The sequence below is a fragment of the Apteryx mantelli genome, chromosome 23 (assembly GCF_036417845.1).
Source record: "Apteryx mantelli isolate bAptMan1 chromosome 23, bAptMan1.hap1, whole genome shotgun sequence".
Taxonomy (NCBI): domain Eukaryota; kingdom Metazoa; phylum Chordata; class Aves; order Apterygiformes; family Apterygidae; genus Apteryx; species Apteryx mantelli.
In genome coordinates this window covers 8,677,623-8,695,491 of record NC_090000.1, presented here as the reverse complement: position 1 = coordinate 8,695,491, position 17,869 = coordinate 8,677,623, and the positions used below count along the sequence as shown (strand labels likewise).

The 17,869-nt window shown below is 55.9% G+C and overlaps 1 protein-coding gene across 2 annotated transcripts; it reads left to right on the top strand.

The window, feature by feature from the left end:
• The first annotated feature begins 941 nt into the window (after positions 1-941).
• On the top strand, positions 942-17,728 carry MSANTD2 (Myb/SANT DNA binding domain containing 2). 2 transcript variants are annotated; one of them, XM_067310196.1, is made up of 5 exons: positions 942-1,451; positions 11,140-11,181; positions 11,743-12,001; positions 12,966-13,026; positions 16,111-17,728. In XM_067310196.1, exons 1-5 carry the CDS (start codon positions 942-944, stop codon positions 16,961-16,963), a joined length of 1,725 nt encoding a protein of 574 aa, XP_067166297.1. In that variant the 3' UTR covers positions 16,964-17,728. The 2 variants fall into 2 exon arrangements, with proteins under 2 accessions (XP_067166297.1, XP_067166298.1); XM_067310197.1 differs by lacking the exon at positions 11,140-11,181.
• Positions 17,729-17,869: the final 141 nt, after the last annotated feature.

Genomic DNA, 17,869 nt, shown 5'->3' with positions numbered 1-17,869 from the left:
TGGGTCTCTGTCCCTATGGGGTCTATGAGGTCTTCATCCCTATGGGGTTCATGTCCCTATAGGGTCTACAGGGTCTATATCCCTATGGAGTCTATGGGGTCTACACCCATATGAGGCTTACAGGGTCTCTGTCCCTATAGGGTCCATGTCCCTATGGGGTCTATACCACTATGTGGTCTGTGTCCCTGTGGGGTCTAGGGGGGGTGTCCCTATGGGGTGCACGTCCCTACAGGATCTGCGTCCCTGTGGGGTCTACAGGGTCTCTGTCCCTATAGGGTCTCCGTCTCTATGGGGTCTGACAGAGTCTCTCCCTGTGGCATCCGTGGCCCTATAGGATCCGCGGGATCTCTGTCCCTATAGGGGTCACGGGCCCACGTCCCCGTGTGGGGTCTCTGTCCCTGTGGGGTCTTTGTCTCTATGGGATCCATAAGCTCCCTGTCCCTGCCGGCGCTGCAGTGCCCACCCCCCGCTCCCAGACCTGGCCACGCCCACTCCCACGGAGCCACGCCCACTCCCACGGAGCCACGCCCACTCAGCTGGCTTGGCTCCGTGAGCTCGGCCCCCTGCCCCCACCCAGCGCCCCCCTCCCTCCGCGCGGCCGTGGCCACGCCCCCACGAGCCCAGCCCCGCCCCTCAAGCGGGCCACCTCCCCCGCCCCGAACCCCGGCCACGCCCACCTTCGCGCGGCCACACCCTCCTTTGCGCAAAGCCACGCCCCCCTCGCCCCCGCCCCCGCCCTCTGGCCCAGTGGCCCCGCCCGCCCCGCCTCCCTGGCCCCGCCCTCGGCCCGCGGCCCCGCCCCCTGCCGGCGGCGGCACGTGCTCCGCGCGCGCGGTTCCCCCCGGCCCTCCCCTCCCCTGCCCTGCGCCTCGGGGCTGCCGGAAGTCCCTCCCGGGGGGAGCCGCGCGTCACTTCCGCCCGCTCGGTCCGGCAGCTCCAATATGGCGGCGTCCTGCGGCTCCTCGCAGCTCCCGGCCGCCGAGTCGCCGCTGAAGATCCCCAAGATGGAGGTGCTGTCGCCGGGCTCGCCGGGGGCGCTGAGCGACGGCAACCCCAGCCTCTCGGACCCGTCCACCCCCAGCGGCGCCTCCCCGCTCGGCACGGGCCCGGGGCCGGCGGCCGGCGCGGCCGGGCTGGGGGGCGGCGGCGGCGGCGGCGCGGGGGGCCGCGGCGGGGCCTCGCCCTCCGTCTCCTTCTCGCCGGGCGGCGCCGCCGCCGCCGCCGCTGCCGCCGCCTGCCGCGGCATGTCGTGGACGCCGGCGGAGACCAACGCGCTCATCGCCGTGTGGGGCAACGAGCGGCTGGTGGAGGCGCGCTACCAGCAGCTGGAGGGCGCCGGCACCGTCTTCGGCAGCAAGGCCCCCGGGCCCGCCATGTACGAGCGCGTCTCCCGCGCCCTGGCCGAGCTGGGCTACGAGCGCACGCCCTCGCAGTGCCGCGAGCGCATCAAGGTACCCCCGGGCCCCCGCCGCCCCTCGGCCCCGGGGGTGGGGGTGCCGCGTCCCCTTCGTGGGCTCGGCCCGGCTGGTCCCCCGCGCGTGGGCAGCCGCCAGCAGCATCCCTCAGCCCTGGGTGCGGGTGCATCGTGTTCCCTGGGCTCGGCCCGGCCGGTCCCCTTCACGGGGACAGCTGCTAGTGGCATCCCTCAGCCCTGGGTGCGGGTGTATCGCGTCCCCTGGGCTCGGCCCGGCAGGTCCCCTTTGCGGGGGTGGCTGCCAGCACCATCCTCTGGCCCTGGGTGCGGGGGTGCTGCGTCCCCTGGGCTCAGCTGTCCAGGTCCCCTTCACGGGGACAGCTGCCAGTGGCATCTTCTGGCCCTGGGTGTGTGTGTATCGTGTCCCCTGGGCTTGACCATCCAGGTCCCCCACACATGGGCAGCCACCAGCAGCATCCTTCCGCCCTGGGTGTGGGTGTATCGTGTCCCCTGGGCTCAGCCAGCTGCGTCCCCTGTACCTGAACAGGCGCCAGCAGCATCCTTCAGTCCTGGGTGTGGGTGTACCGTGTCCCCTGGGCTCAGCCATCCGCGTCCTCGCGCACGGGTGGCCGCCAGCAGCATCGTCCGGGCCTGAGCGTGCCGGGTGCTGCGTCCCATGGGTTTGGCCATCCGGTTCCCCTCGCTCGGGTGCTCTCCAGGAGCATCGTTTGTCCTTGAGGGTGCTGGGTGCTACGTCTTTAGGGTTCATCCATTTGGGTCCCCCCCCAAACCAGCAGCATCCTTCAGCCCTGAGCGGGACGAGCGTCCGTTGGGTTCGGCTGTCCCATTCCCCTCACGCGGGCAGCCACCGGCGGCACCTTTCCGCCTGCGGGGCGGTGGCACCACCTCCCGGCGTCAGCTGCCTCGGTCCCTTCGCTCGTCCTCCAGCATCTTCTGGCCTCGAGCGCGGGGGCGCTGGCAGCTCCCTGAAACCCCCCCCCCCCCCGCTGCTGAACGGGGGCTTTCCGACCGCCGCGGGGATGAGCGGCCATTCGGCTTCGCCTTACCGAGCTCCATCCTTTGGGTCGGAGTCGCCCTTACGGGGTAAAACGTCTCCCCCCGGGTCACGGCAGAGCGCGCCGCAGTCTCGGAAACCGCTTTAATAACTGAAGCGCGTTAAACGGCACGGCTGGACGCGTTTTAAAGAGTTGCGCCTCCCCGATTGCATCGCTCCCGCCGGAGGAGGAAAAGGTCGGGTTTGGGGTTTATTTTAACAGTTAGCTGTTCCACCCGTCCTGCTTTTTTTTTTAAGGAGAGGTGAAGGAGCTGTCTGGTGGGACGGCGAGGGCTCTCGCGGGTGGCGGGCGAGCGCCGGGCAGCCGCTGACGCTCCGGGGAATAGGAATTACTACGAGTTTCGGTTTGTAAATGTAAATGAAACTTAGAAGGGCGAATTAAGTGCTCCGAGTTCCCTCAAGGCTTTTATTTTCCCTTTCATGACCCATTAGGTTTCCCGGGCAGTCGCTTAAAATGCCAATTGATTTTTAAAAAAAAAAAGTAATGTCTTGTTATCTCTCGTTATTGCTAGAGCTGGGCAAAGCTGTTTGCTTCTCTGCACCCTTTTTCATCCGTTAAATCCAGCTGCGCTAACCGAGCCAGGCTCTGGTTTTCCGGGTTTATATACGCAGGCTCTCGTGGATTCGCAAAATACGCGAAATAACCTCTTGCGAGGGGCTTCCGCCGTGTCGCTGCAAAGCGGCGCGTCTTGTCGGCAGTTAAATATCTCGCTGAGCGTCCCGCGATCCGTCGCTCAGTGTTAATTAGAACAGCGCTTCGTTGCTGGAAATAAAGCAGGTGGTTGAAACCCCGGCGAACCCTTCCTATAGGCGGAAGCTCAGTCTCAGTTTCTTCACGTATTTTCTTCTGTCGTCTCTTTGGCTCCGCGTATTTGCCGCTCGACTCGGCGATTCGCTTTCCAGAACGCTTAAAAGGCGGCGAAATATTTTTGGAAAGGGACGTCGCTTTTAAGCGGGCGCTCGATACCTCGGAAAACCTCCTGGAGTCGCTCGTTTTCCGAGCGCCTCTCGAGGTGTCGTTGCTTTGATCGGTTCTTCCTCCGGGAAACTCGTACGCTTTGGGTTTTGCTAGTCCGACGCACGGTGGAAAAAAAATGACTTGAGGCAGCTTCGCTTGTCCCCAAGACTCTGGTGTTTCTGGTTGTTCCGGGAGTTTGTGCAACGCTGGTAGCATGAACCGCCCTGGTTTTGGCTGCGGTTGTGTCAAGCTTTGAAACTGAAGATTTTGCAAGGTGCCAAGCAGGTTTTAAGGGAGAAAAGTCTCGCTTTTAGAGCAGCGTGGAACCGACTGTTTGCATTTGGACAAGACTTTTAGCTGGAGCCGGTTGCGGCTGCTGAAGACGCGCCCTCAGGCCAGGGAAATCGTTTTGGTGACTGCCGTAAGATCCCTCCTTCCCGGTGATTTATGAGCTTATTGCAGGGAAGCTGTTCCGCCCCCTTTCCATTGAGGGAGGGGAAAAAAAAGCTTGAGCAGATCTATGTCAATAAAATGCTAGATCTTGAGGAAAAACGCAGAAATGATACACGTGAAACGGTTTAGAAGGAGCGAAAGACAACGCGGGCTTATGCTTACCGCGTCGTAACAGCTTCGAGAGCATCTCGACGGATCTGGCGGATATTTCTCTGCAGACCTTTCTAGACGAGCGCGCGATCCGCCCGGATCGACTCTCCTTTAAATAACGTACGCCTCCGCATCGGGATTAAAAGGTTCGATTTTTAAAGCGCTCCGTCCGCTTCCCATCGGCGCGGCAGCCCATCCCAAATATTCTCGTTCGCCGCCCGGCCCGAGCTTTTGCGTCTCCTGCGTCCTCGCTGTTGCGAGGGTCTCGGGCGCAGTCGCCCGGACGTAGCTTTTTCCGAAGTGTTGAGGCTCGCGGCGGGTTTTTCGCCGGGAATCGGCGTGAAACGAGCCTTCGTTGAAAGCTGGGAGTCTCCACAGAGCCGAGACTCGACCTCGTTGTGGGAATTACCGAGGTAGCTGCGGTAGCCGCTGCCGATCCAGCAGCGTAAGGATTCACTGATGTGTCATAAGTCCAAACCACGCTGAAGATATATTGGATTCAACGTTTCTAAATAACCTTTTAGATAGGAACTAGATATCGGCTTTCTTCAAGGCACCTGGATTCCCCGGCCTCCGCCGGACCTCGAAGAGTGAGTCAGGAATGAGTCGAAAAGGGAAAAGTCAGCTCTGAAGAACAAAGTTTTCCCGTTCTCCGGTTGTATCCAATACGCGCGTCCGCTCCTAATTCAAACAGGATGTCGAGGAAGGTCCCGGTTCAGATTTTGTCTGTCCCTTAACATCTGCGTGCGCTTTTCCGCGCGTAAGCGGGGCTGGCCTGCAATCTGGAAACGAGACTGCTCTTCGATTTGGCTGCTCCGGAGGGTCTGTTTCGAATTTAGGGACTCGCATGTAACAGCTCCGACGACTATTCCTAGTTTAATTCCTTCAGGAGTAGACCCTGAGCCTGATTTTTTTATTATTATTATTAATTGATCCGAGGTCTCCGGTTCAGCTAGCTTAATTCTCGGGGAGCCGCGGATGATTTGAAACATCTCGATTTCCGCCCAGCGGTTCCCAGGAGCGGCTTTTTGCTCCGTAGCTCCCTCATCCTGGCGCTTGGGAGCTGTATCCTTAATCGCTTTTTGTTTAATAATATATAATAACGACTGTTCCTATGACCGTGCTCTCGCGGCGCTCGTTAAAAGTTTGCTAAAGCACACGTGCTTCTCATCCGGCTCCGCTACTTTTGGCGAAGCCCGTTCGTAGGCGGAAATTACAGCCGGGGAATCGGCCCGGCGCGGCAGTTTGTGTATCCCGAGACCGGTCGCTCCTCCGCGGCAAGGCGCGGGCGGCCTTTTGCTCTCGGTTTTAACCTCCGCGCTGTTAATTTTAAGGCAGAGGAGGGAATATTTTGCAAAAGCCTTTCCGCATTTGCATGCCGTCACCTCTCTCGTTTCTTTTTTTTTGCCCTTCGCCTAGCAATGTTATCGCTTCGGCTGGAGCGCGGGAGCTTAGCTGCTACCTGGAGCTGCAAAGCGGAGCCGCTTTTAACCTTAGAACGAAGGCCGAAAGCTGAGATTGCTTTAAATCAGGTAATACGCTTATACGTCACCGTTTCATCCTCGCCCGGCCTTTAAATGAGGCCGAAACGGCAACACGGCTTGAGACGGACGCTCTGGCAAAGGCCCCGTGATGGAGCCGCTGAAGTTATTCGCCTCCCTCCGTAGCCGGGGCCGAGCCGCTTATTTAAGAGCGGATCTAGCCGGGCGTGAGCCTCGATATTCGAATTCCTGAATGTAGCAAGCTCGGCCTTGCCTCCGGCGGGTTCATCTACGTGGATTTTTTTGCGGCCGTGGGCTAAGCAGGTAGTTTACATTGCACAGAAGGAAAATACACCTCGAAGACGGTAGAGAGCGGAGGAGCAAAGGGGAGAAGCGGCCGCCGCTAGCCCGCGTTAAACGGGGCGGAGTGAAAATTTACGCTCGCGTATCGGCTCTTCGAGTTCTCTTGCTTTAAGCCGTATGTAAAACGGTGGCGACGGGGGCTCGTTTTGAGCGTGGCTGTGGTTTTAGCTGCTTTAGGATGCAAACAATCTATTTTCAAAGCTCGCTAGCAAGAAGCGGTTGTTAAAGAAGGAAAAACCACGCCAACGAGGCCGTGGCAGTAGGGGCGATGGCTGCTCTCTACTTTGACCTCCCGCCTAATACAAGCGGTGGGATCCAGAAGTTCATCGTTGGGTCCGAGCCGCCTTTTAATTTGAAGGCTTCACGCGGTGGCGTACGAGTGCGTTTAAGTAGCAGCCTAGCCGGCGGCTAATCGCCTTTAAAACAGCCTTGCCTTCCCTTTTTCGGGCGCGTTTTATCTTTTGCCTTGCATTCGGGACCTCGTCCCCTCTTATCTCAGGCCGGGATCCTTGTCCCAGTCGCTCCACCCGCTGAGATACTCGCGGGCAGCGTTCGAGTTAATTCTTGCTCTTTCTTGGGCTTTAAAGCATTCAAATACTGTAAGTTTTCCAGGCTGGGTCGTTCCTTGCAGTTCCTGTTCTGAATCGTCTCCGATAGCTAACAGCTTGCCGGAGAATCTCCCAGGCCTCGGTAGGTGGGAGCGACCTTCTGTTGATGTTTGTAGGCCGGAAAAAATAAACTCTTCCGTGACAAGGGTTTTATTTATTGTTTTTGCTCCTTCTCGGATGTGTCGTGGAGCTCCGGTGGCGCGGTGGCGATGGGGACGTCACGCGGAGCGAAGCCTCCCCGAGAGCAGCTGCATCCGCTCGGAGCGGTGTCGTGCTCTCCTGCATCTGGGAGGTTTTGCGCGTGCGGGATGAGCGTCTCCACCGCCCAGGAGCTCCTGCGGCCTTATCGCAAGTTGAGAGTGCCCTGGTCCGCCCACCCGTGGTCGTTCCGGCGCTCTTGGGTCACCTGCTGCTTGTTGCGTGGGTGCAGGTTGGCCATCGCGGGTGCAGGTTGGCCATCACAGGAGAGAACCGTGTGGCCTCTCACTAATATCAGTACAGGGGTGCAAACCATCCTCCCCAAAACCGTTCATCCCTTATCCGTAACCAACCAGGGAGGGGGAACTTGGCCCGCGGAGGTGGGCGAGCGAAAAGCACCCGGAGAAAGAAAATCGGGGGCTGTAACAAAGCCGGCAGAAGTCGAAAGTTGAGAAACAATCACCGTGGTGAACGTTGAATCTACGTTTTTTCCATACATGCTCCTCCGCCGCTCCGGAGGGCTTTGAAGGGTGTTAGAAACCTCCTCCTCCTTTTTATCGCTTGCCCTCGGCCAACGTGCAAGAGCAGCCCGGCGTTTCGGGTGTCCCGCCGGCAGCGGTATTCCAGAGGCTGCTTTGATGCCACCGGGTACTCTTCCCTGACAGTGCTGCGGTAGTCGTTAAATGGTCGCTCGTGGCTTTTATTCCTTTTAGAAGGAGCTGGATGCTCCTGAAACGCTTCGCAAAGCGGAGCTGCCGTGAAAGCGTACGGCTTGGAGCGCTTTTCCGGAAGTAGATTTGCCTTTATTGCTGTCCCAGGCTGCGCTTCATCCTGCGAAATGTATAAATTTAGGTGCTAAGTGGATGACGATCTGGGCGACCACTTGCCGTCCCTTCTTTTGCCTGTTGTTTCTGATGAAGACGGGAGTTTCGGTCACTTCCAGCGTTTCATTCCCAGCTTTTCCCATTGGTCTGGATGTAGACCTTACTCTCTGCTGATAACGTTTTCTTCACGCAGCTGAAGCACGGGTGCTGATCTCCTGTCTGCCAGCTGCTTCCCAAAGTGTCGGCTGACTTCCCGGATGCCATAACGGCAGCGAGGTCGGACCACTCGCTTGGCGTGGACCTTTCTCCGGAGACCCCAGCCTCAGGAGGGGCGATTATACGCTTCCAGGATCGTGTTGCCTGTCAACTTTAAGCTTCCTGGACTACCCGAGTGGTTTCCCATGTGGTGCCACCCACGCTGATGCTTTTTCCGCTCAACCAAAATTGGTTTTGGAGAGGAGCTTTTCTTCCCTGCCACCGGTGGGAGGGTTTGTGCTCTTCTCTCTCTTCTGGAGAGGCCTCCGGGCTCGTTCCGCTGCTTCATTTGAGAGCTAGAACCAGCAGGGATGTAAGCCGCGATGGTCTGTCTGATCCTGCTCCTAGCTGAGATCTCACCTGTTCGAGCGCTTTTCGTCTTTCTGGTCTGGACTGCTGTACTTAGGGCTGTTCTTGAAAGCCACGTTATGGGTGGCATAACCATATTTGTCCCCTTCACAGGGGACGAGCAAAGCCTGGAGCGTGACTTAGGGAACAGCGTATTTCTGACGGCAACACGATCTCCTCAAGCGAAGCCTTCGCTGCTTTCAAGTAAGTAAGGATGGGTTTTAAATGCTGTTTTTCAGTAATCTTTGGAAGAAGACCTTCGTTGACCAAGCGGTATGGAAAACCGTGGTAGTCTTGAAGAGCTCTTCAGGGTTGAGCAAGCAAAGCCTGAAGAAAGCAAGTCCTTAACGCTGGCTGAATTCTTCAGAGCTTCATCGCGTTGAATGTGGGTGAGATTCCAGACATGTTTTAGAAGCGGAATTTGTCCTCCATCACGCAAGGGCAAAAAAAAAAAACCCACCAGCACCTAGGGAAAGAAGCCTTCTCCTAGCCCTGGTTTTGGCAACCTGATCTCTCCGAGTGAGCAAGAGCCTACCTAGCTCCAGGGGTTCCTCCGTGAGGATTTGCGGCATTTCTGTGCCGTTTCGTTCCCGCTGATATCGGTGAGGCTTCCTGCCGGCACGCAAATTAAAGATTTATAGCTGAAGACTTGCCGCCGAGGAGACGTCGCTCCAGTCCCGCCCTTCCTGGGTGGTTAATGCCAGGTGTGGTTCACGCCTGGACTAGGTTGAACCTCGTTCTCGTGTCGCTGTGAGCAGAGCTCTTTGCCCTTAAGACGCGTTCATCCCATCTAAACGCTTTACGGGGCCGGAAGCCCTCGGCCGTCGTGGACGTGGGCAAGGCAGAGGGTTTCGCTGATCGGCCTTCTGGAGGCAAGGAGCTCTAACGAGTTTCTGTTCTTTTCCTCCGCTGTTAGACCCGAGAGCTTCGTTTGTAGGGGACCTTGGCAAAGCCCTGCGGGTCTCGGGTTAATTTGAGACGCGAATTCCTGCTAACGCAATAAGGCTCGAGTCTCGGAGCTTGCGTGTGTCCGAACTCTGCCGTCCCGGTGAAGGAAAAGCGGAAGACTTGATGTCCACCGGGACAGCTGAGAGCGCTAACGGGAGCCGAGCATCCTTAGCGTGGGAGGGTGGAGGCACCTTTACGATCGTCCAGTTTGACCCGTACCGTTGGCTGCAGCGCTTCTGCAAATAATCCCTGTTCAGACCAGAGCTTATTTTTGATATATATTTAACAGTGATTTAGAAATGGGCAACGGTGGAAAATCCGCTGTGGTTTTTCGGTCGGTTCTAGCTCCGGTTAATTAACGTGACTTAAGTCTGACCTGCGTTGACTGACGTCCCTCATCTGCGTCTTGTAGGGTGACTTTGCCTGCTTGAAGTGTCGTCGTCCAAGGATATCTGGTTCCTATCGCGATCAGGTCATCAACTTGCCTCTCTTCCCCCCCGTCACCACCCTTCTCTCCTCAAAACCTTTGCATCGCTTTCCGCGTTTTATACTTGGAGACCTTTTGGGCTGGGAACCGGATCCTTCAGGAAGCGTCCCGGCACGTCGGGATGCGTCCGAGGCTTCGTTCTCGGGCGCAAAGGACGATTCGCGTTGGCCGCCGGCGCGTCCCCGAGCGCCGTGACCCGGCAGAGGCTCGGCCGCGGCTTCCGCGGTGCAAGATTTTCGGGGTGGGTTTGCATGAGGCCACTCGCGTGTTTTGCGGCGCGGCGTTAGGACCGTAAATTTAGGATTCGTGCCCTGTTCGAGATGCGTTTAAATCATGGGCTTTTTGCCTCATATATATTATTTTTCCTTAATTTTTCCCCCCCCTTTTTGCCCTGCTCCTTTTTAATCCTTGTACTAGTCTCTGCTGGTAGGTTTTTCCGTTAAAACTACGTTAGGGACAGTTCGTTTGGCTCGCCCGCTAACAGGAGCGGTCGGAAGCCCCTAAATACGCCCTTAACCCCCTCGGATAAACCGGGGTGGCTGCGAAAATCTGGGGCTGGGCAACTTATTTGGAAATCCGACTCGGGCGGCTTTTAAGAAGAGCCGGGGAACGATACGAGAGCTCGCCTGCGTCGCTCCGCGTCCCCGCGGGGTTCTTGTCGCCTGCTTTTAACATCCGGATTTATCGGTACCGCCGGATAATTCTTGTGCCTGTTGCTATTTTTTTTTATATATATATATTTTTTTTTCCTGAAACAGCAGGGTAAAACTGACTTGCCGCTTAGCGGTTTTGCTTCTGCCCCCCCCCCAGGGCTCTGAATATCACGCGGAAAACCGGTTAGAAATTTATTCCTTTCCTGCCGATGCTGTTAAACCAGTGTGTGAGGAGCATTAGGTAGGTTGGAGCTTTCCGGAGACGTTAAGATTCCTTTGGGGGAAAAACACGCATTTTTTTTTTTCCTTTTTTTCTTTTTTTTGCCGTGATATGTATATGATAAATCCTTTAAGAGCTGCGACCCTCCTCCAGAAAGCAACGCGCCAGGACCGGCTCTTCCCAAATTAACGCCGCTTTTTTTGAACTCCCGAGGTGGCTTTGCTGTTAAAGCTAGAACCCGGGCAGCCAAATAAACTTCCTACGGAAAAGGCTGTGTTTCCTAGCAAACCGTCGGGATGCGACGAACCCGGAGCCCCGGTGTCGTCTTTGCAAAGACGATGCTTGGAATTCGGTAGAATTAAAAACGCATTGAGGGATGTGCATAAAGGCCTTTTTTTCCCCAAAAAAAACCCAACGGGCCGTTGCTTCGGATTAGGGGGGAAACGTAGACAGAAATCGCGGGCTTTGCCTCGCTGTCGGATAACGTTAGGCGCAACGGCCGGCTCCGGGACGCGTTTAAAAAAAAAAAAATCACCCAAACTAGACCAGGTTTTTGCATCCGTCTTTATTGGCGGCTCCGGGCTGAAATGCGATTTCACGGCGTCTTAGCCGGAGCCACCTCGGGATTTTCCCTACGCGATGATTGATGCGCGAGGTCGGGACTTTGGAGCGTTATTGATGTGACCTCTTTTAAATTTCAGCAGCTCCCCAAGAGACAGAGTGAGTTAGTAAGGAAGGCAAAATATGTAAGTAATAAACATTTTTCCTAGCTAACTAGCTTAGGCGTATATATACGTTTTGCACCTCGTGCCTTCTTCCCGGAGCGAGGAAGGTTGGACTGTCTCTGCTTTTCCGGGGATTCTCTTTTTTTTTTTTCCCTTCTTCTTTCCCTCCTTTCTCTCTCTTCCCTGCTTCTCCTCCACTGCTTCCTCCTCCTTGCAGTAGGTGCGCGTTTTCCTGGCTGGTTGGTATCTCTAATCAGGGATCTGTTGGGCGTTTTGGTTATTTTTCCCCCCACTCCCTAATGGTGTAGGGCAAATTTGGGGATTTGGAAGTGGGCAACGAGGACCGAGCGGCTGGAACCTCCATCCCGGCCGCCGCGCACCTCGGGTCCGGCTCGTAGGCGTCCGCGCCAAAGCCGCGGGCGCGGATTAACTCGCGGCAAAGACCGAGCGGCGTCAAGTTTAAAAAATAATCAATAAAACCCCCTTAAACTCGAGCAGCCGGGTCTGCGAGCGAGCGCGGGCCGCGGCGCGGCTCCCTCCGGATGACGGACGCTCCGCTTTATTTTGTTCCCTTCTCCGCAGACCCTCCGCCGGTGTTACAGCCGCGTGAAGGAGCACGGCGTGGGCAAGAGGAAAAGCAGCTACACCTTCGAGCAGCTGGAGCAAGTGTTCGGCCAGGGCGGCTGGGATTCGCAGCCCTGCCAGCCCGTCCTCATCAACAGCAGCGGCTTGTACCAGGAGCTGGAATCGGACGGCAGCACCATGGAGGAATATTCGCAGGAGGACTGGGGCAACCACAGCCAGGAGCTGCACTGCTACCAAACGGGCGAGCAGGAATTGGGTAAGGAAAACCCCTCGGCTTCGCTCGCACCCGCCCGCCCGCCGGGTTTTTCCCCCTCCCCGTTCGCACCCGATGCCGAATATCTGCCACAAACGGGGAGAAAAAGGGGGGAAAAACCCCGCTGGCTCACTGCCAAAAGCCGCCACCGCCGCCTTCTCCGGCGCCCTCGGCGTTTACGGCCCGACGACGTTCCCGGCGCTCGGAGGAGTCACGAGGAAAGCGCTTCGCGCGGCCCATCGAAACGGGCGGCCGATGCGTTCGCTCCGGGGCTCGCTCTTCAAATGCGCTGCTGAAAGCGGAATAGTCTTTTTTTTCCCCCCTTCCCGTCGTGGTTTTTTCCTTCCCCTTCCCGTCGTGGTTTTTTCCTTCCCCTTCCCGTCGTGGTTTTTTCCTTCCCCTTCCCGTCGTGGTTTTTTCCTTCCCCTTCCCGTCGTGGTTTTTTCCTTCCCCTTCCCGTCGTGGTTTTTTCCTTCCCCTTCCCGTCGTGGTTTTTTCCTTCCCCTTCCCGTCGTGGTTTTTTCCTTCCCCTTCCCGTCGTGGTTTTTTCCTTCCCCTTCCCGTCGTGGTTTTTTCCTTCCCCTTCCCGTCGTGGTTTTTTCCTTCCCCTTCCCGTCGTGGTTTTTTCCTTCCCAACATACTTTGCAATTAAATCCGCTCCTGATTTAACGGCAGGAACGGCGCTCCTGTCCTCAAACGGTTTTGCGCCTGGAAGGATAGATTCAGATCCTTAAACTGACCCCGTCGTGTCCAAAAAAAAAACCTAAATAAAAAAATCCGGTAAGGAAGGATTGGGGAGCAGGAGCTGCCTCGTGCGTGCGACCGAATTTGAGGGCGCAGTCTGGCTCTGGAAGCAGCTTTTGATTTTAATTCCAGCGTTTTAAAAAAAAAAAAAAAAAAAAAGTGGGGGGAAACCCCGGGAACAGTATTTAAAATATAATTATGTGTTGGGATTTTTACCTTTCAGATGAAATGCCGACCACAAAAAGGACATTAAAGATAAAACAGGAATCTTCGGAAGACACGCAGTAAGTAATTTATGATTGTGGGTTTTTTTCCCCGCCCTGGAACGCGTTTCCCTCGGGATGCCGTGCAGGAAGGGAAGATATTTGAAACTGCTGCTTATGATTTTAAACACGCCGCGCGAGACCGTTCCTACGGTTGAATCCGCTTTGCGCGTTATTCCGGTTAACTCGGAGCACCCGGAAAGCTCCGCGCCTCGGGCTCCTCTCGGCTCCGTCGCGCGGCAAACGAAACGGGACTCGGCCACGCGAGGGCTGGAGACGCTGGTAAAAAGCCCGTCGGCGTCGTTAGGGCTGCGCGCGGGCGTCGTGCGACGAATCCGGACTCTGGGATCTAGTTGTAATCTAATTTTTCCAGCCTGAAGGTCGTTGCCCCTTTGGACATTGGAAAAAAAAAAACTATATATATATATATATATTTAAGCGTTCTTTACGTTCATTCGCCCGAAAAGCTCATGCGTTTCCCTTCCGGGGTGGGAAAACCTGCCAAAAACTTGCGTTTTTTTATTTATTCATTGATTTTCGGGGAGTGCAGAGCTTCCTCGCAGCCCTTTTCGGATCGGCTGAAGCCGGCGAACACCCGCGCGTTTTGGAGGCACGGCGCGCGCGAATCGCCGTCGCCGATGGAGAGCGTTTCGAAAAAATGAGAGGGATCGCGTTGTATTTATTCGGAGCGGCCGCTTTTCCTCCCATCTTTAGGGTTTTCCAAGCCTTGGGGTTATCGGAGATCCGGCTGCGATGCCGGGAACCGTCTCGAATCGCTTCGGGGCGACGGCCTTTTCCATCCTCCCTTCCCCGTAATTTATTGTCCGAAGAAAATATGGTATTTCCTATGCTGGGAAAAGGAGCTTGCCTAGGGTAGTAATTCATCCGCGCTGTATACGTTTACGTAGGATCCTTGGTTAGGAATATTACAGAGGGGCTTTTTGCACTAATTAAATGGCGGAAAGGGAAAAAAAACCCTTAAAAATAAGCTTTTTTTATAACGGTCTAGCTTCATCGAGCTCTTCGCTTTCGCCTTTCGGATGGATTCGCCAGGGTTAGCCCTGAAAGCGCCCTTTCCTTAGGGAAACGCGGAGCAAATTCGGTTTAGTAACGCGAGGAGGAGGAAAATATAGATGTTTTTGCAGCGTGAACGGTGTCTTGGGAGTCTTCCGGTACAAATCCCCCTTGGGGAAGCGCCTTCAGGGAGTCGCGTTGAAAACAAACCTGAATTTTCCCTTCCGTATTTCCGCTGTGTAGGTGCGTGGCTCAATTGTAGCTTAGACCTTTCCAGGTTGGTTTTTTCCCCCTTTTTTTTGTTTTTTTTCCTTTTTTTTTCCCCCCCCAGTTCCCTCTAAAACACGCCGGAGTCTCTGAACTTGGGCGTTTCGCGAAGCACGCGGGTGCGAAGCCGATTTTGCGGCTCCGGCGAAAGTGCGGAGCTTCTCGCCGCGCCGAAAATTGCGCTTTTTCCCCTCCCGCATGGAACTTCTTAACTCCGACTTGGCTCCCGTTTTTTTTAAAGCCGTGACGAAACCGGAACGCTCCGCCGTTTTAATATGTCGAGCGATCCAAAGCGAAGGATTTAAGTGAGCGTTATTCCCGTTTTCTGCATCGTCGGGGCTTTAGGAGAAGGGGATAAAAGTAGCTTTTCGCGTCAGGGCTACGGAAACGGGGAAGATTCCCGCGCACCGCCGTGCCGGAGCTTTGCTTAGTCCCGTTCCGGCTTTCTCACCTTCAAATCCATTGCAATCCCGCTCCTTGCAGGAAAACAAACCGTTTCCGAAGCCGGTGGCGCCGGCCGGGCGGTTCGTCAAGCTGCCGCGTGGGGGGGGAAAAAAAGCCGGCAGGAGCCCGTGGTCCCCGGCGAGCGCGGGAGAGAGGGATCTGACGGCGGCGTATCCCCCGAGGCAGCTGTCGGAGGAGTTTCTCCGTTCTCCGGGCCGTGCTCGCGCATTTATCCTTACGGATGAAGTTGAGCTAAGCGGCCGATGGGGAAAAACACGGGAGCAGCAGCACGACGTAGTATTTTCCGAATGGGTGCGGGAAGGTGCAGCTAAGGAGGTCGCTATAAATTCATCGCTCACTCCCAGCATGCGGCTTCCGAGCTCCATCCGGAGCTCTCGGGGCCACGGGAATTTCTTCCGACTCTTATTTCCCCCGGTTAAAACGGACACGCACGAGGCGCGGATTTGCGCCGAGCTTCGGCGGGGAGGGAGACGCCGAGGGCCGGTCGGAGCCCTGAGCTGGAGGTCGCGGTTTGACGGGTAAAATTCAGCTGCGGGGCACCGTATCCAGCTGGGAAAAACGCCACGGCTGCGGAACGCAAAGCGCTGATCCGGGATAACGTCCCTCTGCCAGCTGGGATTTGCTTTTAAAAATAGGGAAGAAAAAAAAAAAAGAGCAGGGAGGGTTTGACTCTTCTCGCTCTTTTTTTTGGCTTCTTCCCGCGGCTGCTCCGTATTTGGGGTGACGACGGGGTGGAAACATCGGAGCGTCGGCCGCAAACAAAAAAAAGCCTTAAAAATAAAAGGAAAACTCTGGATTAGTTTTCATTTCAAGCAGGACGAATGCAAACATGGGGGGGGGATTTTCCATGGGGTGGGGAAAAAAGCGGGCGAAGCTCAAGCGCCGCGTAGCAAAATATCGCTCTCAAGCGGCGGAGGTGAAGCGGCGCGGTGCCGCGGCGGAGAAATTTTTGCAGGAGCCGAACTTGGAGGTTTATCAGGATTTGGAGATTGGCGGGAGTTTGGGGGTTTTTAAAAATAATAATAAAAAAAGAGATGAATTAAGAAAGCGTCAGCGCGGCAGGTGGAAATTCAGAGCGCCGTCTCCATGTGACTTCTTCCCCGCGGGCGCGTGTGTGTATATATATATATATATGTATATGTATATGTATATATAAATAAAACATCCGGAGCTTAAGGAGCGGGCGGAAAAAGTCGCACGCATCGGCCACGGGGAGAAGTTTGATGCTTTGGGGCTTTCCCCATTTTAGTGGTCGTGTTTTTGAGCCTCGACGTTCCCGCGCGGCGTCGGCTCGTCCTTGCCCTCGTCGTCGGGTTTTTCCGTGTGTTTTTTTTTTCCTTTCTTTCTTGTGTTTTCTAGGAAGCGGGACGTGATGCAGAACATCATGCAGATCTTGGAGTCGGTCCAGCTGAAGTGGGAGCTGTTTCAGAGCTGGACGGACTTCTCCAGGCTCCACCTCTCCAACAAACTGGCCATTTTCGGCATCGGCTACAACACGCGCTGGAAGGAGGACATCCGCTACCACTACGCCGAGATCAGCTCGCAGGTGCCGCTCGGCAAACGGCTCCGGGAATATTTCAACTCGGAGAAACCCGAGGGTCGGGTCATCATGACCCGCGTGCAGAAAATGAACTGGAAGAACGTCTACTACAAATTCCTGGAGATCACCATCAGCGAAGCCCGGTGCCTCGAGCTGCACATGGAGATCGACTGGATCCCCATCGCTCACTCCAAGCCGACCGGCGGCAACGTGGTCCAGTATTTATTGCCCGGAGGCATCCCCAAAAGCCCCGGCTTGTACGCCATCGGCTACGAAGAGTGCCACGAGAAACCCCGCTCGCCCCTCGCCGAGCTCCGGGGCGCCGACGGCGGCTCCGAGGCGCCGGGCGAGGCGGACGTGCCGTCTCCGCGGCCTTCGATCCGGGTGGAGATGGAGGCGGCGCGGATCATCTACTGTTACCTGGGCATCGCCGAGGTGCGGACACTGCAGCAGTGCCTGTTCTTGCATTTCCAGGCGAGCGCCAAAACCTTCGGCAAAGAGTGGGTCGGGATCAACGGGTTTTTATCGCAGAACTGCGTCGTCGAGCCGGGCGTTTCGCCCAAGTCCATCTACATCAAATTTGTGGAAGTGGAGAGGGATTTTCTTTCGGCCGGCTCGTTGGTAGAGTGCCTGGAAAAAGCCATCGGCTACCCCTTAAAGTTCAACAACTGAAGCTCGGCCTCGGGAACGGACGGAGGGCTTCTGCCCGCGCTCCGTCTCGCCGCCGCGCGCTCCGGCATGGCGGCGGCGGCAGCGGCGGAGACTTTGCGAGCGAACGGAGCTCCGGAGCGCCGAGACGCTCGCGGGCGGATTCGCGGGATAAAACCGCCGCCGGCGTCGTCGAGCGGGACAAGCCACCGGGCGGCTTTTCCCCGGCGCGGCGCCGCGAGGGAAAGCCCGGAAAACCGAACTGACTTGTAGGTACATTCCACACGGGACAGAGCGTAACGCTTTGCGTTTCATACAGAAAAAAAAGCTTTTTGGGGGGGGGGTTTATCCCCCCCCCGTCCACGACGTTTCATTTTTACACATCCGTCTCTATATAAGTGTTATTACAGACCTGAATAAATAAGCAATAGCTAACGGCAAGTTAAACCCTGACTCGCGTCCCACGAGACTGTGTTTCGACGCCGCCCTTTAGACGCTCTTGTATATAATTTAGAGTTTCACTTTTTTCCGCCCGTCCGAGTGTTTTTTCCCCCCCCGCCGCCGCCCCCCCGTTTCCGAACAGTGTTGCCTGCGAAGACTTTCGTTTCCGTGATGTATTCCACTTTACTAGTAGTGTTGCCATATCCGCTTTTTTTTGTTGTTTTATTTTATTATTTTTTAAAAGCATTAAAAGAATTCCCGACCTTTCTTTTTCCCCTTTTCTTTTCCTTTTTTTCCCCCTTTTTTCCTTTTTTCCTTTTCCCTTTTTTCTTTTTTCCTTTTCTTTTCCTTCTTTTCTTTTTTCCTTCTTTTCTTTTCCCTTCTTCTTTTCCTTTTTTCTTTTCCTTTTTTTTCTTTTTTCTTTCCTTTTTTTCCTCCTTTTTTTTTTCCTTTGGGAGTTCTAGTTTAACCTCTTTTCGCCGCCGGGAG